This window comes from Acomys minous (genome assembly GCF_964271855.1).
Source record: "Acomys minous genome assembly, chromosome: 3".
NCBI lineage: Eukaryota > Metazoa > Chordata > Mammalia > Rodentia > Muridae > Acomys > Acomys minous.
In genome coordinates, this window is record NC_140485.1 from 41264870 (window position 1) to 41290542 (window position 25673).

Sequence of the window (25673 nt, forward strand, 5' to 3'; positions counted from 1 at the left end):
GCACAGACCACACAAATACACAGGAAAGAGAAATAAGAGTAACCCATATTATGACCCAATGCAAAATGTGTACTTAGAGCAGTTAAGTCCTTCCATGCTGTTTTCAATTTAGCCATGAATGTGTGTTTAGACTCTAATTCCACATGCTTTAGATTATGTTTATTTTACTTAGTGTATCTCGGCCATATTTGTTGTTTTTATTCTCTCTTAAAGCTAATTTTAATTGAGTTATGATACTCCATCCTATGTGCTATAATTCATTTAACCAATTTCCGATTGCTAAGTTTTAAAATTATTTCTAGTTTATCTCTATTGAAAATACTTCTGTGATAAACATCTCTGGCAAACAAACTTTGCATAAGTTCACAAAAATGTTCTTGGGATATGTCACGGTTTGAGTGGGAGATGTCACCCCACAGTCTCATGGGCTTTAACACCTGTCAGGCTCATGGGCCATTCCTCCAGAGGAATTGGTATGGAACGGAGATGTTTAAAACCCCAGAAACCTCAAATTTGAGACCTAAAATCTCATCCTGAGAAAGCAAGGCATGAAACAAAGCTCCCTCTTTTTCTTGCCTGCCCCAGAGAGCACCTGACACAGCCCCCAAGTGTTTATAGGTGGTCAGTCACATGGCCTGTCACCTGTTATCCTTCCCTATGTAAACAGAGCACTGCCAGCACCCTAGCGCCAGCCAATCAAACACATTCACCCCCCAAACTCCTCCCCACTGTCCAAGGCTATAGCGTCCTTGTTCAGAAAATAAAGCACACCTTCTATCTCATCAAAGATTGTCTGAAACTCCTCCTTTATTCTGGAGAAAGAAGGGCGCCCCTCCTCCCTGAAGGATTTGCTGTTGGATCTCCTAGCTTGACTGTGGGCCAGGCAGTCATAGTGAAATTTCCTTGGTCATAGCTGGAGCTTTCCCTGCAGCTGCAAGGCAGAGGCCTGACTTATCCAAGTCAGCTGGGACCTCTCAGAGCCCTGAGCTCCAAGCACTTGGATCAGTCCCAGAACCTGCATTCTAGTGGCTCAGGCACAGGCATTTACCCACACCCTCCACCCAAGGGTTGTAACACAGTGGTATTGCCACTGCCTTGGCTTCATAACTCTTGAGTTTCCACTGCTGTCTGGCAATAGAAATCTCATTAAAAAGAGCTAACCGTAACATGGTGGAAAAACTCTTTTCCACATCCCCAGTGAAATAGGATGTCTTGTCCCATGGACCTCGCTTCTTGTGCTCCAGCGGTTCCCAAAGGAAGCCGAACTAGGACTCCAAGTTTCATGTGTTTCTGCCCAGAAGCCAACAGTGCCAGGACTTTCCTGTAAAAGAAGCATGCACTTCCTGTGGCTCTTCACAGCAGCAGGAGATATGGAACCACAAACATCTATTCCTCAACTGGTGGCAGTAGATGGTGGAACTTTCAAGAGGTGAGACTTTGCTGGCAGGGCAATACTTTTGTAGGGACCTAGGGTCAGGTCTTTGAGGGTCATGGCCGTGCCCAGTTTTGTTCTCAGCGTCCTTGTTTGCTCAAAGGTGAGAAACAACAGGTACTTGCTCCTGTCACCATGAACCCCATCATGGACCCCAGCTATGATGGACTGGAAACATGAGCCCAAACAACTCCTTTCCCCAGAAGTCTGTCTGTCTGTTATGTTGTCACAGTGAGGAAAAACTAATGTAGATGCATTCAGAAGTGCATTTGCTTATGAGATGCATAATCAAGCAATTGTTCTCTATAAAGTTCAATTTCCATCGACATGACAATGTCTATTCCTCAGTACCCAATTAAAGCCTGGGTATATTTTCATATTCTTTGCCAACTTAAGGAGACAGCCTAGTAGGACAGCAGATTAGAGACCACTTCCCAAATACAGCTGCCGTGGCACAGCTCCTTAGCCAAGAAGAAGGCTCAGAAGCTGTTTCCAATAGGTAACCCAGATGAAACAGGCAGTCCCACCCCCCAGGACAAGCCTGCAGTCTTCATGAGCCTTAAATCTAATTGTTGGATATGGTCAATGGTGGAGACAAATCCATTTTTTCATACCATATGACTCAGAGGACAGTGGCCTTATGGTATTTTGAAATAAAGTATATTGATAAAAACTGGCTACCTCATGGGCCTGGGAGCAGGGAATATCCTCAGGCTAAGCAGCCTTGATTTGGTCTGCTGTAGCACCTGGGTGGGTGAAGGCTCAGTGAGGCATTTATAGGGAGTTAGAGCCCTTGCGAGCCGAAGGATGCAGGTGGCAGGAGGCTCCAGCTAAGCAGGGCATAGCACCACCACAAGGGACTTGGGGTGGGTCTCATCTGAGAATTATCCTGGGGTTTAGTAGCCCTGAGCTAGCAGGTGGATTAAATTCTAGAGCCAATTCTCTGTCATTCTCTGCTGTTGAGCACTAGAACTCTGAAGTCCCAGGGGTCTATATGACATCACAGGGCCATCAACCCTCCTCTAAGTGATCTAGGTGATTGGTATTCAGGAGATCCTGAAAGGTGCCCTCTGTCTGCACCTACTTCAGTACTGAGGTTATAAATCATTCAATAAAAAAAGGGGGGAGGGCGGTTAATGAACTAATTAGACCCTTATAAAAAGAAGAGATGTAAATGACTAGCAAATTTTTTAAAATGTATTTTCTATCTTTAGCTACCAGGGAAATCAGAATGGCCACCATCAGGAAAACAAATAACAGCAAACACTGGCAAAGATTGCAGAGGGACAGGAACCTTTATACATGGCTGGCAGGAATATAAACATGTGTAGCCACTGTGAAAATCAATATGGAGGACCCTCACAAACTGAATTTGAACTAAATGACTGTGCTATACCTACATAAGTACATAGCTGCAGGACACTGAGTCGGCATGCCACAGAGGTACTTACATATCCATATTCATTAGAGCCAGGGAAGGGAACAAGCCTAGATGTCCATCCATCAGTAGATGAACGGATAAAGAAAATGTAGTACTACTCAGCTATTAAAAACAAGGAATTCCCAAAATTTGTGGATAAATGGATTGAGCTAGAAATGATCATAATGAGTGAGTTAATCCAGAAGCAGAAAGACTCAAATGGTATATACTCACTTATATCTGCATACTAGCCCAAGGGGCATATCCCATGAAAGCCTTCACTTACCAGGAAACTGGGACAGAGGGGAGGACATCCCATTGAGACTCTGGATGAGAGAAGCATGGGAGAATAGCAAAGTAGAAGGATCCAGAGGGTCCTAGAAGCCTACAAATAGAACATTATGGTAGGCAGATTTGGGCCCAGGGGTCCTGCTCAAACTAAGGCACCAGCCAAGGACAATACAGGTGGTAAACTTTAAACCCCTACCCAGATCTAGCCAAGGGTCAGAACATTCTCCACAGTTGAGTGGAGAGTGAGATATGACTTTCTCACGTACTCTGGTGCCTCACATTTGACCATGTCCCCTGGAGGGGGAGATCTGGTGGCACTCAGAGGAAGGACAACAGGTTACCAAGAAGAGACTTGATACCCTATGAGCATATACAGGGGGAGGTAATCCCCCTCAGGCACAGTCATAGGGGAGGGGAATAAGGGGAAAATGGGAGGGAGGGAAGAAGGGGAGGATACAAGGGATGGGATAACCATTGAGATGTAACAAGAATAAATTAATAAAAAAATTAAAAAAGAAAAAGAAAATGTAGTACACAATGTGCACAATGGAATATTATACAACCATAAATAAAATTGAAATCATGACTTTTTCAGAATAATGGATGCAACTGGAAATCATATTAAACAAGTTTATGTCAGATTCAAGAAGGCAAATATTGTGTGTTTATCCTTATATGTGGGAACTAATGTTTAAATGATATATGTGTCTATGTTTGTAAGTCATGGAACTAGAAAGAGATTTAGGAGAGGGAAGAAATGGAGTTTAAAGAACATAGGAGATAGAGAGAGCAAAGAATTACGTGCGAAAGAAAAACAAAACAGAAGAATTACTGAGCAGTGGGACTGGAGTAGGAGGGTGATGGTGGGGCGAGTGGGAAAGAGAGGGGTGCTAGCCAGGGAGAGGGTAGTGGAGGGGAGGACAACTGAACACGCGCATGACATATATGTAAAACAAACAAACAAAAAACTACCTGAAGGAACCAACCCAATACTTCTTATGCTAATTTAAAAAATTAAAGAGAGTAACAAAGAAATTATAGTCTACAATTAAAGAAACTTGTCAAATATAGCCAATATTGCTATGAACATCATTAAAGTGCATATACTTGTTTTTACATAATTGCTTTGTTTTGTTATATACTATCTACACTAAACAACCTGCCCTTTAGTGTAAGGAGTCTTTGTACACAATTTAATCATAATTTAATGAGATCCTGTACCATGTGGTGTCTATTATTGATGTTAATCTGTCGATTACATAGTGCTCCAAAAGTTTACAAAAATCTATCCAGAAACATAAATTAGGATGATGGATCACGGGTTCTAGCATAATGGCTTTCATGTATAGAATCCATAAAAATTATATGTAATCTTTGGAAAGTTCCTTGTAAGTTTTGTTACACTGTGTCTCCTTAGGCAATTTTGCTCCTATCATCACACTTTCTTCTGTATGTATTGGTTAATCGATGTATATTCTTTCAGTATTTGATTTCCTTTAGTTGTCAGGGCTAAGTGCTCTCTTGGAAGCAGCATCAACGACATTGACTCTGGCTTCTGAAGAGACCAATGTGAAGAGAAACATTTTAGCCACACTTCAGTGCCTCTCCTAAGAAGCTGCCTTTTGCTGTCTTTCCAGAGTAACCACTTTCCCATTTGGCCCGAGGTGTACAAAGCATTTTCCCTTTATTGTGCATTTTGAATGTTCTCCATTTTTTCTTCATGCCTCAAGTGCGGCAGGTTAGCCATCAGCTCTGGAGACCTGGCTGCACTCAGGGCTCTACCAGCTAAGAAAGGCTCTCTCCTGGGAGCCTGGAACAGCCTCTGAGCTGGACTCCACTGAGCTGCCTCTGCCATTCTTCCGGCATCGTGAACTTTCCTAGGCCTTTCTACTGTGCCTTCGTGCCACCCCAGCCCTGGCCCCGACATTATTTCTGGGAATCTCTCTCGTCCCAGGAAAGTCTATGAGAACACCTCACAAAATAAAGCAGCTGAAGTACTTTTTAGCAGAACCACTGAGCAGCAAAGACTTGGGAAAAGACTAGTAACCCACTTGCCTCAAGTTTCCACTTAAAGATTAAGACCAAAATGTCAAACTTTCAATTCACACCCATCAAATTATGAGCAATTAATGAACAGTCACATGTCTCCTCCTAAGCTAAGTGGAAATTCTGTTAGCCCAGGATGATGAGTTATAAGAATATTGTCTTATAACTGATGTTGCTTTCTGTAAGAACTGCACCTGTTTTCCCATATCTACTGAACAACTCACAACAGGGGTTAGAAATAACTCTTTTGTGAGCTAGATTTAAACTAATGAGAAAAACTATTTTATTTATTTATTTTTCTAAATATACTTATTTACTTTACATCCTGGTCATAGCCCCAGCCCTCCTCTCCTCCCAGTCTCACCCTCCCTCCCTCTCTCACACCCCCTCCCCGATTTCCTCAGAAGAGGGGAGCTCCTCTTCCCATTCACCCCAGCTCATCACGTCAAGGACTGAGCATGCCCTCTTCCCCTGTGGCCTGGCAAGAAACTGAAAAAAAAATATTTTAAATTATTTTTTATCAAAACTATTAAAAATAGACTGGGTCCCAGCAGGGCGTGGTGGCGCACACCTTTAATCCCACCACTCGGGAGGCAGAGGCAGGTGGATCACTGTCAGTTTGAGGCCAGCCTGGTCTACAAAATGAGTCCAGCATGGCCAAGGCTAAACAGAGAAACCCTGTCTTGAAAAACCAAAACCCAACCAACCAACCAACCAACCAACCAAACAGGGCCCCACTCAGCCACAGCTGGCCTTAACTTCACTACTGTAGCTAAAGATAATCAGCCTCCTGCCTCCACCTCTCAGGTGCTGGAATTAGAAGCTTGAGATACCGCACCTGCTCTTAAATGATTTTAAAGTGTAGATTATAGTCTTGGTCTGGAGCATGTGCAGTGCTGGTTATGCATCATATTCAAATTCACACACATGTCAGGTAGCACTGGACTGCTCTCTCTTGCACGTGTAAGCTCGGTTAATAATTTGATCGCCTTGTGAGGAGAGTATTATTCCCGGTGGACAAATGAGAAAAGGAGGTTCAGAAAAGTTCATTAACTTGTCTGATCTACCAATCTAGAGGTGTCACAGCCGGGCTCTGGTTGCAGGCCTATTCAATATTCACATGGGACTTACCTCTGAAACAGCACTGGCCCAGGCGTAAGTGCCGCCGTCGGGTCTCTGCCCGTTCTCGTACACCCACACCCGTTTCACCGCGGGAGCCTGGTACAGGCTGAGCTGCTCTGCTCTCTTACGTGGAGCTGTGATCAGAGAGCACCGGGACTGTCGTTCTTGGCCTTCAGAAAGGTGTGCCTGTTAAGGAAAGCCCAGAGAATGCTCATGTGGAGAAGAATTTGATGTGTCTAAGGAATGTGATGGAAACCATATAATCACAATTTATACCAATACAATTCTAGTAAGGCCAGGCCTCTCCCGCGAGAGACTTGGGGGAATTTAAGCACTAAAGGCGTTAACAGCTATTGGGGTAATAACATGCATAGATTCACTTTCACAAAGCATTGAACTCATTTGCATTGTTGAGAAAATGTGTTTCTGGACATTCTGGCCCTCCTACAGAGACATCTTTGTAACTAAGAAGTGAGTTTCTGGTTTAGAACCACAGCTGTACTTCCTTTAGCTAAGAGATGCTTAAGGGGACTGTGTGTATCAAGTCCTAGCCCACTCGTTTCTGAAATGCAGCTGCCACCCTTCTGCTTTGCCAAGTCCTCGCCTGGCAGCTCATCCTACTCCCTCAAGCATGTCCTCTAGCTCAATGCTCAATGCTCAGTTCCTGACTCCCTGACTAGGGATTTAGCCTTCTTAGCTTGGCAACCAGTCAAGTCTTTAGCAATGTCAACTTCTTCATTCCAGTCACCTTGATTTAGACACACACTTAAAATCTGCATTGAACACACGTCGTGAATCTGAGAAGCCTTGTTAAAATAGTAACATACAGTTTGGTAAAAAAAAAAAATCACAAAGCATACAGGCTTTCCCCACTCTCTGTCTCCAATCCTGTCTCAACTGCTGACCTTTCTCTTCTCTACGTTTTATATCTGGCAATCTTGACTGATTAACCAATTGGCCGAAACCACTTTTTCATCTTCTTACTTCTGAACGTCTCCATTGTGATCAGTATTGTGCTCCTCGCTCTTTTTACATATTGAGTGGTACCCTCAGGAACGATGAGTGATGAAGCCATAAGGTTCAACCTGACTACACTTAGTGTAATTACCATTGTCCATATCCACTGGGCCTTTTTTCTCGTCTTTGCTAAGGCCATAATTTCTGGTCTCCATTCAAACAAAACAGACGTTCCTGTGAGCTGGCTGTCTCCAGGATAGCTACTATCCAAATGCCAATTCAGTGCTTGGCATATGCTTATGGTGGTCATAACTGCTGAGTTGCTGAGAGCATATTAATAACATAATTTAAAAATTCAACATGCTACTTTTAAATGCTGCTAAAAGGGGCTGAGTCCTTAATGTCTGGATCCCTAAGAACATACCTCTGTCTGTCTTATCAGCTCCATGAGCTTTGTTTCTTCTGGAGTCTCCTTGGTCCAGCCTCCTTGTACTATCACTGGCTGCAGAGGGCTTTGGGTGGGAACCATGGTGGCTGGCTGGCAGGCTGCTACTCGCCGCCCTAGAAAGGAGTCCGAAGAGATTGTTTCTCAGGATAGGCTTTCAAGTTTCAGAGGACTTGGGTTGACTTTCTATGCATAAATGTTCCCACCCAGGAGCAGCAACACAGGCTAAAATTCGAAAAGTATCATAGAAGCCAAAATTCCTCGGGTATAATATTTAACAATATTAAAGCGTGGGACTTTAAATGGCCAGGACTCTACAGATGGAAAAGGAAGACAGCGTGCTGACTTCCACCTGGCCTCTCACAGCATCTGCGATCTGGTTCAGCAGTAATTTAGTCAAATAGAATTCATGGCCTTACTTAGTTCCCATCATTTCTACCAGGCCCAGAACATATGTTTTGCTCTTTTCACTAATAACAAGCCTTCCCCCACAATTAGCTTTGCAGCCTGGGGATTAAGTATTGCTAAAATAATATTAACAGAAGAGATTGGAGCCTCTATTTTTTTCTATCTAATAATACCCCATGAGCACAATCCGCTTCTGATGCCTCAGCTGAGCCCTTTGTGCTGTTTAAAAGGCTGGAAAAAGAAAAACTATCTTCTGGACTACTGTATTTGGAAGAACTGTAGGTGTAATTTATCAAGTGTGGTGGCTCAAATGTTGCATTCCTTCAAGAAAACCAGTTTGAATCCTTATATGATACTGTTTTCTCTTTCTGAATTGAAGGTACATCCAGCACTGAATCTCCCATTACTCTGAACTTAACAGAGTACAGATAATATTAATTTATGAAACACACATCTTAATGAGTAACACCCCAACAAATATCATATTTAGAATGCACCTTTGACATTCACATTTGCACAGATAAACAGAGCTCAGCAAGAGCTTATCATTATCACAGCTAAGAGCCAGAAGCTGAAAACTGGGACCAGGTAAACAGATTACAGGGTGTTTGTTTTTGTCACCTTGCTTCTAGAGGTCCTAAGCAAACAAATGTACTTGAAGCATAATGTTCACAGAAATGCACAAAAGGTTTTGGGTAGAGGGAAAGTTTTCATAATATACTGTAATTTACAAATGTAAAAATAATATAAACTGAAATCAAGCAGAGGGGTTGTGCATAAAATATTTTATTTTCTTGTTATACTTTCCACATATTCTACTTTATTTTACATGAGATTGAGGAACAGAAATGACTGGCTGTTGGGGAATGCCTCTTCTCTGCTTCTTCTTCTCCTTCTCCTTCTTTTTTGTGCAACTGAATAATTTATTTATGCCTCTCAACTAATGAATAGATAAAGAAACTGTGGTACATTTACACAATGGAATACTACTCAGCTATTAAAAACAAAGAAATTATGAAATTTGCAGGCAAATTGATGAATGAGGTAGCCCAGACCCAGAAAGACATGCATGGTTGTACTCACTTATAAGTGGAATTTAGCTATATACTACAGGATAGCCATACTATAATTCACAGACCCAAAGAAAATAAATAATAAGGAGGACCCAAGGGAGGATGGTTAAATCTCACTCAGAAGGGGAAATAGAATAGACAGCAGAAATGGATGAAAAGAGGGAACAAGGTAGGAGAGGGAACACAGAGAGGAATGAAGGTGGAGACCAGACCTAGGGAGAGCAGGGGCAAGAGAGCGGAGGGCCTGCAGAGAGAAGAGAAACATTGGTGGAGGCATCTCTGACAAACTGGAGACCTAGAACAGGGTAGATTTCTGGGAGGGTATGGGGGTGAGTCTAGCTGAGGTAGCAAGGATCATAGAGACGGAAGAGGACAGCCTCTGCCTAGACAGGACTCCTAGTGTAGGGAGGGAAACACCAACCCACCCACAAAAACTTCCACCCAAAGTTTGCCCTACCTACAAGATGTGCAGGGATAAAGACAGAGCAGAGATTGAGAGAATGTTCTTTCTTACTTCTAATGTTTCATTTCAAGTGAGTAGAGGCCTGCTGGCTTTTCCCATTGGAAGCTGGACAAAACAAGCTGAGGATTCTTGTTCCAGTTTCAGTTTTCTCTTAGAAGCTGGAGAGTTAGCCTTTTGTAGTGGTCTCCTGCTGCCCTCCTAAGCAGTTCTCCCCATTCCACTCCCTTATTGGGACATCAATAGTTTTCAGTATCTGTGTCCTGGAAGGGATTCTGATGAGCAGATCTACCTGATTCATGTGTAGAAGGGTGACACTTTGGTATGATTTCTAATACTGAGCTTAATTGGCTCTAAGAAGGCAAATTAGGAAATACACTGTCTTCTCAGGAACCCAGGTATGAACATTTATTATCGATTGCATGTTAAGCATGTAATAAGTATTTGACATTAGCTACATAATCACAAAATTGTTACAAAGTAATTACTATTATTAATAGCACTAATCATTCTTATGAACGAAGTACAATCAGCTCAATACAATGGTTTGTTAACAGTACTTCCAATGACCATTGGCTGAAAAAAATGGGGAATAGTCAGTTCAGCAACTGTTCACACCTTGCATACCTCTGCTTTCAGGTAACCCTAAAAATGTATAAAATTAAAGAGGTCCATGTCTACAACCTCAGAATTTAGGAGGCTGAGGAAAGGGGATCATGATTTAGAAACTACCATCTCTGTCTCTGTCTCTGTCTGTGTGTGTGTGTGTGTGTGCGTGCGCGTGTGCGTGTGCGTGTGTGTGTGTGTGTGTGTGTGTGTAAGTGGGTAGATGGAGAGAATACCTAATAAATAAATACTGCAATTACCTGAGCTAAGACTTGACTATTATTTATTCTGATAATCCCTGAATCTAGTCTAAGGCTTTCCTCAGAGGAAGACATAGAGTGGTTATGTGTTATCTTATGTGTGATGGCAGCACACACACACCAGTTTCTAGATGGATACAAGAATTAGCATTGAATCTGAGAAGAAAATACATCTGTGGATAACACCAAAGTGTGGACACCCACTAACCCAATATAGATTGTTTCAGTGTCGGTGCTGTGGATGCCACCAAATTACACGTAAATGTCTTTTTGAAAATTATAGCAAAAGTTAAAGACATAATGTGAAATTCAGCAAAGGCAGTTCTGCCAGATGCTGTTTTCATTATGTTGCTTTACTACGGATTTAAGTCCATAAAGAAACAAAGCTTGGAAAATTCCCTGAAGTGAATGGATTGAAATCCCATTCATTCTTTTTTTCAGTCATTCTACAGCTAGTCAGAAGCATATTAGAAGGGTGTAACATTTCTCACCTAAGGGGGATCATCCCATGAGCAAATAATTAAAATAATATCGTGAGGGCTACTGGGGGGAAGTTCAAGATGTAACAAATTGCTTTACCTGAGGCTTGGAATTTGTAGGGAAAGCCCCAGGGGAAGAGCAGTAATAATAACAACAAGGGAAAAATCCAAGAGGCTAAGAGAGAGAAAGCCCAAAGTATAACGAATTAAATTTTCTCAGGAGCCCAGAATTTTGAAAGCACATGATAAGCCTAGGGTCCTAAAAGAAAAGTCAAAGGGTGTGCTGAACAAGGAGACAGGAGACCTTACAGAAAGTGGGAGCATGAAGGTCCATATTAGGAAGCACCAGCCTTGTTACTAATGATGCTAAGGAGCCTCAACGGGCCTTATATATGGGATAACTTAATGCTTTTATATTCTGATATGATCATTTATTCCAGAGTCTCAGCCTTGCTCATGTTGCCTGAGTATTAGGATGGTGGGCTGACTGTTGAACCACCATAATCTCGATTTTCTTTGAGAATAATATATATAGATGTAGGCAGCAAGTTCTCTCTCTCTGTCTCTCTCTCTCTCTCTCTCTCTCTCTCTCTCTCTCTCTCTCTCTCTCTCTCTCTCTCTCTCAAATCAGGGCTTATTGATATTGACGGCTGCCAGAGTGCCCCTCAAGTCACCCTCTGACATTATTATAATCCCATCTGCGTGCTAAAAGACACCCTTCTTGTGCCAGGACAGTTGATAGCTGCTGTGCTGATAACCCAAAGGAATCATAGGAAGGAAAAGAAATGGTGCCTGAATTCCAGGAAATGTCTGCTCATTTCCAGAAAAGATATGGATATTTCCCATTAGTAGCTGTCCTTCCTTTCCCTCAGCTCCCTCCATTTATTTTACTCTATATCTGCCACTTCCCCACTTTCTAGAGTTAAGAATTTATGTGAGGTTTATCTTCAATTTCTCCTATTGTTGGCCAAGAATGAAAGTCATCTTTGCTGATGAATTGGTGCTCAGTATTGTTATTAGTTCCATAACTGTGCGTGGCAAAAATGACTCAGCTTTTTGAAGAAAAAAAATCATGAACAAAAGCTGGTAACCATCAAATGGATGCTGTCAAGACTTGAAGCAGGGAGAACAGTTAGGAACTGCTCTACTAATCCAATCAACAGACGATGTGCTTGAATTTGAATAAACAATGGAAACTTGTCTTGTTAGCTTCTCTGATGCTAACTAGATAAAACACCAACCAGAAGCAACTTGGAAGAGGAAAGGGGTTATAGGGCCTGCAGGTTATTGTCTTATCATAGAGGTAGGAACTCAAGGCAGAAGGCTGAAACAGCAACCATGGAGCAACGCTGCTTGTTGGCTTGCTCTTCCTGGCTTTCTCAGCTTCCTTTATTATGAAATTCAAAAACACCTGCCCAGGGGTGGCATAGCCCACAGTAGACTAAACCCTCACACATCAGTCACTAATCAAGAAAGTGCCCCACAGACAATCTAATGGAGACAGTCCTCCACTGTTCTTCCCAAATGACTCTCCTTTTTTGTCACGTTGACAAACACTAACCAGCCCAGAGACATAGCGTGTTGGAATTCCTCTGAGCTCAATGTAATCAAGGTTACAAGACTTTCTGAAGATCCACTTGGGGAAGGAAAGGGGTGTGACAAGGATGACTCGCAGGTTCCTGTGAGAGAATGCCTGACTGGATGGTGGAAATAGACTCTGTCTCCACTGATAGAGGAGAAAAAGAGGCATTGGCATTGGCGTGACGTGACAGCTTTTTATTTTGGCATGTCCCTGAACACTCATGTGATTGAGTCATTTTTGCCCCTCCCAGTTATGGAACTAATAACAATACTGAGCCCCAATTCATCAGTAAAGATAACTCAATGTTTAGTAGTAGGAACAACAGACATTTGGAGTAGTCATAGATGCTTTCTCTCACAGCTGGAGCCATTCCTTAGGGAAGGAATGGATACTGGTTGTTCCACAGCCAGAGTCACCTTTTGCACTGGGAACTATGTGTGCTATGGTTGAAGCACAGCTCATAGCACAGTTATGATCAAGACACAAAGTGAGATGCTGATGGCTACAAAGACTGAACTGCATTCCTTCCTCGACTCAGGTCCTCAGGACAGCAATTCTATCTGAGCAGTCACCCGCATTTCAACTGCTTGGAGTAGTATAGAGTCAGGAACCTAAGATTCTGTGAGAAGGAGAGCTGTGCAAGAGGACACACAATTGTTTGCTTTGACTATGAAACACTTATTTTATGCTGTATTAAGATGAGTCTGTGGCTCACTGACCCTGACCTTGAAGACTTTAGTACTGCTCTGTTCTAATTGCTAAAATGAAAAATGTCTCATAAATACATTTTACTCCCCATCAATAAAATACCAAAAAATAATGGCAAGATTGTGTTTAAATGTGCAGGTCTTGTTTTGCCTATTTCTAAGGTCTCTACAGTGTCAGTTAAAGGATTATTTCTAAATACAACATTTTTTTTTAGTGTATGAGGTGTTCCTTTCAATATAAAATTTATAGAAAAAGTCAATACTAAATGGCTATGCTGTTAGACTTTATACTTTGTTAAAGCTTATATAGCATAATGTTTGTGTAGCATGTACTGGCTATGTATTTGGTATTAAGCAGAAGGAAATAATTATTAGTGACTGTTGCCACATTTGAATAAAACATGATGACCAGCTTCATTCACACTGACCTTTCAACTGTCGCATTTTGTGTCTCATGGTGTCTAAATCAGTCAAAATTTTGTCCCTCTTTAGCCAGTCTTGTTTCTTTAATTTTTCTGATTTCTGTGGTGCTACAATAAAAAAAAATAATGTTTTGCATAGTGCTCTGTTATCACCCATAATTTATCATAGGCACCAATAACCTACAAGGAACTTTCTGCTTCAAGAGATAGACGAAATTAGAAAAATGTAATTAAAAGAGGTAAGGACTGTTAAAAAGAAACTTCATTTGAAAGATGAGGTCGCTTAAGGCATTTCTGTCTGGAACAGAGGCGGGCCAGAAAGGAGATCAAAACTGCTTTATTGTATAGATTTACCATATGCAATAGCCATATTTCATTTTCTGCTTCCACCAACTGTTTGGCGGTGATGAAAGCCTGGCTTGGGACCATTCATTTTTTTAAACATCCACCTACTGCCTAAAGGGTGCAATTCTTAAAAATGAAAATGTGCAGACAGGTCGTCCTCTGTGTGAATTAAACTCATTTGTTATTTTCTAATGGATACCATTATTCTCCGCCGTATAGACCAAGCATCTCTTTATCAACTAAATTAGACATTTCTCCATGCAGAATATTCCATTCCAGTAAGAGAAAAACAGGAAATGGTGCAAGTACGTGCATACAGCTATCTTTGCACATGTATTAATTGACCGATTGGCTCTCTGCATAAATAAGATATTACTATGGTGACACTATACACACTTAATTCATTTTCTCATGACATAAAATGTATTTCTCCCTCTCTTTACACACTGCCTAGAAGGAAGCAAAAACAAACACTGTACCATTTAGAGGCAGAAATGGTTCACCACAAGACACCCAAACGGCAATAGGACTTCTGAGGACCCGAGCAAGCAGAGACTTATCTATGCCCTCCAAATAGTCCAGTCTGCTTTCCATTTTCAATCTTGAGCTTTCTGGGAAACAAGAGGCACATTTACTCAGTTAATGCTGAATGAATATGCTTTATGAATTCATTTGTTCATAATTATTATCAGAACCGGAGCCAACACACACATTTCGTCAGAAACTTCATAGGCAACCAAAGAGTTGACTATTCCCCCAAATACTTTAAAATGCAACAACTCTAAAAAGTAACTAAAATACGTGGAATTTAGGTTAGATGCAGCAGAACTGGGTGATTTTAGCATCGGTGTTCTTTCTGCTTCCTGCTCATTAAGTACTATGCTGAATTTTGACAGCTATTTCTTAAAAGATCTTCTATGGAAATTAATGGCATAATACCCAGACTCAACTCCATACAGGAGCAGGCCATGGAAGGCCTTGCCTTGCCCAGGGATGTGTTTTGGAATATGGGAAAAGAAGAGATGGCATAAAAAAGAAACCCTGCTGATAGTCCTGATGATGGACATTACTCTGTCCCTCCAAAAAGACTTTAAAGAAGAATTTTTATAAGTATGTTTTAGATGAATGCCTTTTAAAAACGTTAAGTGAAAGCAGAACTGTGTGCTTTAAAAATCATTTAGGCATTAAATCTTCAAATCACTATTTTTTTAAAACCAATGGAAAAAAGCTGGGCACAGTGGCTCACACCTGTAATCCCAGCACTCAGGAGGCAGAGGCACACAGATCACTGTGAGTTTGAGGCCAGCCTGGTCTACAGAGTGACTCCAGGACAGCCAAGGCTACACAGAGAAACCCTGTCTCAAAACACCAAAAAACAAACCAAAACAAAAAAACTCAAAAACCAAACCAAAACAGAAAACCTGATGGAAAAGTAAAATAATATAATAACACAATTATGATAAACAAAGTTCATAAATGCTTGAAAGGTTCCAGGCAAGCACTGGTCAAATATTTGTTCATATTCACAAGGACCAAATACCAATTATATGCAAAGAATATCAAATATGCATTCAAGTATATATATATATAAACATGTATATATGTGCATATTTATATATTGTGTTTTGAATGTGTCCATTCAAATTCAAGTAGAGAAAAATCAATGGTCAATATGATGTTATTAGGAAGTGTGGCTCTTTCACTGCCTTATTTATTCATTTATGCGGTATATGCACATGTTTAGGCAATTACCTGTGTAGATGCCTGTGACTGTCTAAGGTTGCTTTGTGGATGTTGTCTTCTGCCATTCTCCATCTTAATGTTGAAACAGGCTCTCTCTCTGAACTTGATGACTGCCTTTTCAGTTATGCTGGCTGGCCAATGAGGCCCACAGTCTACCTGTCTCCACCTCCTAGCCCTGGGGTTTCAGGCGTGTGCTATCATGCCTAGCTGTTTAAAATGGGTACTGGGGGGTCTGAACTCAGGTTTTCATCCTTGCACGGAACATCTTATGCACTGAGCCATTTTCTCAGCCCTGACGGTTTTTAGAAAGATGACTCTATTGTGAGATGTTCTCTTCTTGACTGGGATTAAGGTCCTTATAAAGGAGATGTCACACAGCTTTTTGGCTCCCTTGTCTATTAACTTTCTATATGACACCCCAGAATGTCTCCCCTCTAGAAGATGCAGACCTTGTTCTTACCAGCCAACTAAGCCTGACAGTGCCTTGATTTGGACTTCCTAATCTCTGTGCAAACAACATTTTAGTTTTAGAATTGCTTAGACTATTAGAAAAAGGTATGACCAGAATTGCACAAAGAAACAACACAGGCAAATCTGTAGGCAATTTACTTCAGCCGAAAGGTTCAAGATGACCTAAACTGGGTGAGCAAGCACACCGGGGTGGGAAGTTCACTTGGTTTTTGTCTTGGCGCAGGTGGTGGCTGTGTCTTGCCCCATTGGTGAAGGCTAGACCTCACAGCCTGGTGAAGTCATAGCTGGTACAAAAAGCAGAGGTGTCATACTCAAGCCTCAGAAGTGTCTGACATCCAGGAAGTTGGCAAATATGCACATACTAAGGTTTCACAAGATGGGGGAGATCTGTGGACAACTGGCAGGTCACCCATCTTTGGTAGGACAAAATAGTTCTCATCCTCACAATAGTTCTATTATAATAGGACAAAAATGAATAAAACAAAAAAATCACAAGCAGATACATTTTCTAGTGAGTAACAACTCCTGGAAAAAAAAGACTGTCTACCGAGATGGACTAATTAGACTTTCAGTCCCGTGGAGAGATCATTGCAAGTCCAGAGGCTAATTGCCTTATTTTGGACTCCCTCTAGCCCTCCAGACCAGCCATTCCTTATCCACCTGAGTGTATGAACTAACATCTTGTGGCCAGTAGGTATTAACTTGACAGACCCAGACCATTAGCTTCCATCAATCCAAAAGCTAAGAATGTCATCAGATAGCATCTTGGGCTTATAAAGGAGCTTCCTCCGCTTCACTGTACTTGCCTCTCTGATGTAACCCTCAATGTATTTTAAATTTGCACTGATTTATGATTTTCTTTGTTCTGTGAAACTATAAAACTCCTTTCATGTTGGAACATGGAATTTGGGGTAACTTAAATCTGTGTTCCCTAGCTATGGTTACTCAAAATGGCTCCAGAATAAACTATCTCTTATTCCTTTTAACTATCTCTTATTCCTCTTATTCATTTTCTGTGGCTTTTGTATCAACACTATATTCATTTGCTTCTTATGAAAATTCTGTAAGGAAAGTGATTATTAGTATGCTCAGTTACAAATGAGAGAACGAAGGTAAAGTAGGCTCAAGAACTTGGCCAACGTCATTCAGCTGCAACTGGTAAATTTGAGATGCAAAACCTGGTATTCTGACTCCCAAACCAAATTTTGTAACCATGGCATTCAGGGCAGGAGTGGGAAACCTCACACTGAGACCACGCCACTGGCTGTATCCCACCTGACAATGTTAGCTTTTGTTTGACAAAGCACTGTGCATGGCACAGTCCCCTCCCATAAACTGTAGATCGTACAGAACAAAAAAGATATGGATAGACAATTGTGACATGATGTGCTAAGAGTGTCAGGAAAGGGGCATTTGCTGAAGTTTCTAGAGTTTCACAGGCGTCAGGGAAGGAAGGCAGAGGGTAGGAAAAACACAGAGGGAAACCTGCCTTTCAGTGCAGAAAGGAATCCTCTCTGATCTAACAACAATTTCCTCAGTGCACCCAGTTGATTTGGGCTCTGAGTTTTAGAATAAAAGGTGTTAGTTCTTTACAAATAGTTAAATTGCCTACTGTTATTCACTTTATGAATTGATTTATTGCTTTAGTTCCAAAGCTAGAATAAATATTCTCATTCTCTCTCTCTCTCTCTCTCTCTCTCTCTCTCTCTCTCTCTCTCTCTCTCTCTCTCTCTCTCCCTCCCTCCCTCCCTCCCTCCCTCCCTCCCACCTCCTTTTCTTATTCAGAAAGGTAAGAACACTATGAGAATCTCAGTGATACCTTTCAACCATTTACAAAAGTCCCTGGAATTTGAAATTCTTGCTGTGGTGACTGACGAATCATGCTTAACCCTTTCATAATGGAGGATAAATAAAGCCAACCAATGCCTGCAGATATTCACCAACCTTCTGTATTTTGAACAGCTAGCTCTTCTGTCCCAACTGACTCTGTGCTTTTTTCTTGTTCCTCAGGGTCTCTCTGGAGAAGGCTTTCACCTACAGCCCACACAATCAAGCCATGCAAGGTGAGGATGGTGGTTCCATCTCTGGTGTAGATTTTGGAAGCTGCTCTGGTGAGTTTAAGTCGTTCCGTGCATTCTGTAAGAAGCTACATAACACAGATTGTAAAGGGCTGATAGGAAGGGTGGGGGAGGTGGCTCAGCACGTACAAGCACTTGCTGCTTTTGAGAGAGCCCAGGTTCTGTTCCGAGCACCCAGGTTATGGCTTACATCTGCATGTAACTCCAGTTCCAGGGGCTCCAGTGCCCTCTTGTGACCTCTGAGGGTACCAGGCATGCATGAAGTGCACTTGCATGCAGGTAGAACATATAAAAATAAAAATAAATAAGAGACTTTAAAAATCAGTAGCAGGAAATAATGATGACTTCTGAAATCATAACGAGCTATTTGCCATTGTAGAAATCTGAGAAAATCCTTTATTTTGAGAAAACAGACACTAAATAACAATTGATGTTGATTTTTGATTACAGGCAATGTTATGTCTGATTGCTCTAATTTAACATGTGTCAAACCTGATTTTGAGCATCCCTGGCTCTAGCTGAAGCTCAGCTGCTGATATGTGCTGATAAATTCCCCTACCAGACTATCTTATTTAAAGTGTGTGACCTACAACCCTAATTCCATTTTGTTACAAGATATGAAATTGTAATTGTGTAAACTGGTGAAGAGTTTTAGATAAACAAATAGTTAATTTTCTAGCCAAAACCTGTCACATATTATCGCTTCTATTTTGCAGATAGGAAAACAAATCATAAAGCCAGCGTTGTGGGCCTCAGGGGTTAGAGGACCTGCTGCAAACCTGACGACCTGAGTTTAATCTCTGGGATCCATGCAGTGGGAGGAAGTCATCGTCTCCTTCAGATTGTTCTTTAACATCCACAAGTGCATGTAGCACATGCATGCATGTAAACATGTCACAAACATACACATACACACACACACTCACACTCACACACACACACATCACATAAAAATGCAAAAACCAAACAAGACAAAAAATAAAACAGAAAAATGCAGAGAAGAGAGAGAGGGAGAGAGAAAGAGAGAGAGAGACAGACTGACTGACAGACAGACAGACAGACAGACAGACAGACAGACAGAGTTCAGCCTTGGGTAAATGTCAGTATTACGTTCTGTGCTTTGCTTTGTCCATTGAGCAATCGCTTCTCTTTGAAAGTATTTATTTTTGTGTTTAATTATAATTGTCATTGTCCGTCTCTGTGTGCAGGTGCCCCAGGAGACCAGAAGAGCATGTTAGGTCCTGGGAAGCTGGAGTTACATACAGACTGTTGTGAGCCACCAGATGTGGGTGTGGGAATCAATATACTGTCCTGTAGTAGAGTAGGAGATACTCGTAAATGTTGTGCCATCTCTCCAGATCTTAACAACAATATCTTAATTTTTAGAAAAGCCATTTGCTTTCAACTATAGAGGTGAGTGAATAGGAAGGGGTGAGTTGGCAAGAAAACTCCATATTGTATTTAATATTACCTATAAAATATGTTGTTAAAAATATTGGGTGGGCTATTGAGATAGAATTACCACTTTGGGGCTCTCCTCTCTCATGACTACTCAACTTCCAAGGCAATCACAGTCTTTGACAACTTGAGGCCCCCCCAACTTCCACATAGTTAATAGTGAAATGAAATGCCTTGTCAACAAATATGTATTCAGATGCTCCAAATGCTTAACGAGGTGGCCTGTTGGTTTTTCAAAACATTCAGATGACATGCAACTTGAAGTTCATGGAAAACAAAGATGAAATAGATGTTCTGTCTGGTATGAGAGTGAAGATATCCAGGTCAGTGTGTGTTTGCTGTTTCTTTCCGTCTTTGCTCTGGGGCCAATAGAAAACCAACACATTGGTTTCTCACTGTTTCTAAACTTGTATTCAGAAAAGAAAAAACAGCATAAAAGAACGCCTGCAGGAAAATGGAGATCTTGATTCCATCAGCTTAAATTTGTGGATGTAGACAGGGATGCCTGTTGCTCAGTTTCGGGATGTTTCTTGTCAGGAATTGCCACCATCAATATCTCTAAGGACTGATACAGCATTTTAGTGATAGCCACTTACCCCAGGGAATGTTCCAGCCACAATCAACTTCCCATTCCGATATCCATCCCCATTTTTGTATGCAATTATTTTGACTGCCTTCTGGTATGAAGCTACCACACCACCATGAGTTGCAGTGCATGCACGTGTCTTCAACCATAAAGATGACAGACGCTTTTCATAGTATCTTAGAGTGTTTTCAGCTTCATAAGAAGATAAATCAGCCTGGTTTGTTTAAAAAAAATGAATGTTTACATAAATTATGTCGTTTCTGATTTGTTATTTTGACGTTTCTACTCCCCATGTAAAGTCTGCACATATGTACATGTGGATGGCACCTACACATGATAGCACCTTCTTCATGGTCTATAGATTCTTGAGGTGGAGGAGGAAGGGAATTGGGTCAGAAATCTCCGACTCTCTTTCTCGCCCTCTCACTGACTTCTTAGCACTGTTCTGTCTTTCTGGCTTGCTCTGGCTTTCCTTAGCTGTTGCTGTATGTTTGTTTGGATTTGAGGGTAGATCATAAGAGATGAGGAAGAAAGGATGTCAGGACCAAAGAGAACCTTGATGGAAGTCAGGGGCTATGAACACAACAGACACTTTCTTAGTGAGTAACTCTAGAAGAAGGCGGTTCTTTGGAGGAAGATGAGTGAGGAAGGCAAGGAAGATGCAGAACATCCCTTTGAAAGCTTTCCCTCACTGTCCTGACCCAGGAGCCTTCCCAGAGGGACAGGCTTAGACTAAGCTGTTGTAACATAAGGGAGTTCTTCCCAGTTACCCCCACAGAACAAATACTTTCATGCTTCCAAGACTGATTCCTTTCTTCTGGGTAACTGCTTGGGTTGAGTTTGCTGCAGCCTGTCACTGCCCACCTCTAAGATCTGGAGACAGAAGGGTGAGATCTACAGACAGAAAGATGATCCCCCCGGGGATCACCAGGCTGGCAGGTTGCTCACGTTTCAGGGTAACGCCATTTTATTCTGCTATTTACATCCCTGCTTCCCAGCTCTTTACACTGCTCAACTTGAAGGGAAGGATTTTGTCCTTCTGTTTTAGTGGTGCCACTTTACATTAAGTCACAGGAATGTGGCACGAGTTAGTCCTTCTACCCCTAGGAGTTCTAAATGGTATTAGACATGGATGCATGAATTCAGCCACCCAGCCTGAACTGTCACAAACAACGACATGTCAAACCCTCCCCCAAATTCACCATTTTCATAAAAAGGAGCTGTCTCTATTAATGTAGGGCAAATGCTGCTGTGCTAAGTAAAGATTTGCAGTTACTTCCCAACCTGAAGAGCAGGGAAAGGTGTCTGCAGGTTACAGCTGCAGAAGTGCCCAATTAACTTCAGAAGCTGGACAGAACTATTAAAAAGACAATGTAATTTAAATTACAATGAGGAAAAACAAATCAGTGCTGGCAGGATGGGAAGGCGCATCCAAGGAAGGCGCATCCAAGGAAGGCGAGGTGGACTGGGTATGAACCTGAAGGTGAGACCACGCTGAATGCATCAATGTTTCCAAATCGCTGCCATGTGGGCAGTAGCAAAGCTCAGTGAGTACCTTAGCAACACTGATGACCTTGAAAGGCCCCCGTGGCAAGGATTTCTGCTCAGAGCCCGAAGCACAGAAGAACGAAGCCCTCAGAAGCAGTGGTCTCAGGCCCTTCTCTGCCCCCATGGACCGTCCGCAAGCCAGGCAGAGCATGATTTTTCTCTTTCCATCAGGTGAGAGGTAACAGTATCCCTAAAACAGAAGGAAAGATGCTTCCACATGGGTACTTCTTAACCATGACAGCATTTTTATAGAACTCTTCACAGCATAAGAAAAGCACATCTGTCAGCATCAAATGCTAAATGTAAAACATCAACCCAAATGCATGATGGTATCTAATAATTAATGTTTACATTTATTTATTTATTTATTTATTTGGCAGTGTGTTTGCTGAGGGGAGGGGCATACATGGGTGGAGGTCAGAGGATACCTTGCAGGAATTGGTTCTCTCCTTCCATCACATGGGTTCCAGGAATTGAACTCATGTCTTCAGGCTTGGCCTCAAAAGCCACGTCTGCTGAACTATTTTATCAGCCCCATAATTAAAATAAAATTTAAAAAGTATTCCTTAACTCTGTAATGACTATTCAATACTGAAGACCCTAATTTCTATACAGAATTAAGAGTTATATAAAGAATGACCAGTGCCTTCTCAGGGACAAGGAACAGTACACTATAACATCTTGTATATAAGGAACATCTTGCTGCGCACAGAAACGAAATAATCAATGCTGGAGTTAAGGAATAGTATCAAAAGGATGCAGGAGCCAAAATGAGCCAACTGGCTCAAAGAACGGCAATTTGAGACTAGAAGGAATGATAATTGAAACAGTTAGGCTGATTATGAGTATATCCCAGAGTGTATAATAAGGCTGCTGATATAAGTAAAGAACAAAAAGGGGGAAGGGACTGCATTCAACATCATCAGAAAATAATTGTGTTTGATAGGCCTTGACTTGAAACTAATCATTGTGGCTCTCAGTGTAGCAAGTTATTTCTAAAGATGGCCTCTATAAAACCATTCCGATCTTGTTTGTGTGCCCTTTTGACTGGAGACATTGTTGCTCCTCTAGTCAAGAGGTGCAGCGTTTTTCTCCTTATCTCCTCTCTGTGACCAAGCGATGTCCCTCACATTGGCCCAATGACAGCCGAGGTGAGAGGCAGGCAGTGGCATGAGAGGAGCTTGCACAGTGGAGCCTAGGCTCTACAGCTAATGATGAGGCCCTAGGGCCTCACTGTGGACTCACTTGAGCCAACCTTCTTGAGAGGTGAAACAGCTGGAGAGTCAGTGCCTGCCAACCACTTTAAATGTGAGAGACTACATCTTAGACATTAAAGCCTGCGTACTACTAAAAAGCCACAAGATGATGTTAACCACTCAGTGTCTCTTGTCAAGACCAGCAGAGCTCATCCCAAAATGCTACCTCACAAGGGTATATATTTCAGTTGATCCTCTGTGTTATAATGGACAAGTGGAACTGCAGAAAAGAATTAGACATTTACTCTGCCATTCCTTTCAAATCATATTTTGGCTAGGGAAATATCTATATAGTGAGGTGATTTTCTTATTAAAACTTCAGCTAATTAATGTGGCGAAAACAGTGTAACAGATAAAATCTACTGATTTGAAGCAATGTGATGACATTGGATGAATAGATCCTGAGGAATTTTCAAATATGGGACCAAGAAGAAATGAATTCCTACCACTTAAAGCATCACTAAAACCAGGACTTCTAGGTATAGGCTTCAGGGTCCTGAGTGTGTGAACACACAGGGAGACCCATGAAAGCTGTGAAGAAAATGGCTAGCAGAGGTCCAAATACAACTCTGGGGTGCACCACGTGTGGAATTCCTGGGGGAAGGACCATCAGGTCTAATGATGCTACAAGGAAACAAACCCAGGTGCAGAGCCTTCTTCCTGACGATGGACCAAGTTAGGAGCAAGATCCCAGCTCAGGGCCTTCTTTGAGTCTTGCCTCAAGCTGACAGACAGTAAAATGAGCTTTTTAAGAACAACCCAGGAAATTTGATCAAAAACAGTTTATTATATTATTCAAATATCAGTGTTAATTTTGTTGATCATGACAATGGCATGAAAATTATTTTAAAAATGTTTAAAATTATAAAATTGCATACTTAATTTAGAGGTAAAATACCATCATATCTTGGATTAGCAAAAGTGACCAACTCTTGGTGACAGCTGATTGTGTGTGATGGGCAAATCAAGATTCACTGTACAAATGTCTGCTTTAGAATATGTATGAAAATTTCCACAATAAGACAAGCAGTTTTAGACAGACTAATTTATTTTACTTCAAATAATTTTCCTTCCTTATTTCTTAATGAGAATCCCAGAGTATAAGTGATTTCATCAAAAATTAGTATTCATGCCAGACATGGTGGTGCACACCTGCTATCCCACACTTGGGAAACAGAGAGGGGGATTGCAAGGCAGAAGCCAGCTTGGTCTCTGTAGCAAGAACCTGTGTGAAACAAATTAGTGCTCAGCCTGTATGATTATAAGCTTTCCCATGGGGAAAAACTTCCTGCTTTATTAAATGACCCCATTTTATTCATCTGTGGGAAGAGGGAACTACTTACAGGTTGATCAATGTTTTCTTTAGTGACAGATGACGTGCAAAGGCCAGCTGAATTTGCTGCTGTGATTTCCTTATCCAGGGTCGTGCTGTGAAAGGCTATCAATGTTCTCCTATTTTCCATGTAATGCCACTTCTGATTGGCAGCCCCATTGCTGTATGGCTTATATTTCTAAAGCACAAAAGAGAGCAATAAAATATGGACCCAAATAGACAGGTGAGTTTATAAGATGGCATAGTGGGTATTTCCTTTTATTGTATAAACTTAGAAAGTTTATACTCATAAGTTTCTGTACAATCACAATTACTGTCAATATTTGGGAATTACATATTTCATAATTTTAAATATATTATTTGATTCACAGAACAGTAAAAAATACAATTTTGTAATTCCATTATTTTTGACTCTTAACATTGTTTTGTGAATTTTTCTAAGAATATTATGCTGTCTAATCCTCAATAGTTAAACCTGCAGGTTTTCTAAAACATTCCCTATAATAAACAAGACAGCAGAAGACACACACACACACACACACACACACACACACACACACACACGTATTGTCTTATATATATGTATTTCTTTAGGAAATACTTCTAGAAGGATTATTGATTAAGGTCATTTAAAAATTATGGTATTGACCAAGAAAGCCTTTTTTTAAAAGAAAGATAATTTGATTTTCTCCTTCCCTAACAAAATGTAAATTTACCTATTGTTTTTGTTTGTTTGGGTTTTGTTTATTTGTTTGTTTTTTGTTTTTCGAGACAGGGTTTCTCTGTGTAGCCTTGGATGTCCTAGACTCACTTTGTAGACCATGTTGGCCTCGAACTCACAGAGATCTGCCTGCCTCTGCCTCCCGAGTGCTGGGACTAAAGTCGTGTGCCACCATGCCCAGCTACCTATTGTTTTTATGTTCTTGCCAAACACGCACATTTTCTCCCCAAACACCAGCTCACTAAATGAAAACATAGCAATTTGTTGACATTTCAATACGTGTTTCATTGATATTCAAGGAAGTGGTGTTTTTCAACAATTCAGCAGAATATACAGCAGAAACTAGAAATGTATTTTAATTCTATTGTTTACATTGTTAGAGAATCCTATTTTGTTATATAATTGTACCATTGTCGACTTATCT

General features: G+C 41.2%; 1 protein-coding gene across 2 annotated transcripts in view; it reads right to left on the minus strand.

Moving 5' to 3' along the window:
• The window catches only part of LOC311593905 (doublecortin domain-containing protein 1-like), a 158857-nt gene that overhangs the window by 13563 nt on the left and 119621 nt on the right, over positions 1-25673 (minus strand). For both annotated transcript variants that reach the window (XM_084775292.1, XM_084775291.1), the window contains 8 exons: positions 24539-24706; positions 21947-22129; positions 20402-20605; positions 18214-18415; positions 14535-14666; positions 13717-13818; positions 7693-7829; positions 6321-6497 (listed from right to left, as the gene is read on the minus strand). In XM_084775292.1, the coding sequence (XP_084631418.1) occupies positions 6321-6497; positions 7693-7829; positions 13717-13818; positions 14535-14666; positions 18214-18415; positions 20402-20605; positions 21947-22129; positions 24539-24706 (1305 nt within the window). The remainder of the gene's footprint in view (positions 1-6320; positions 6498-7692; positions 7830-13716; positions 13819-14534; positions 14667-18213; positions 18416-20401; positions 20606-21946; positions 22130-24538; positions 24707-25673) is intronic.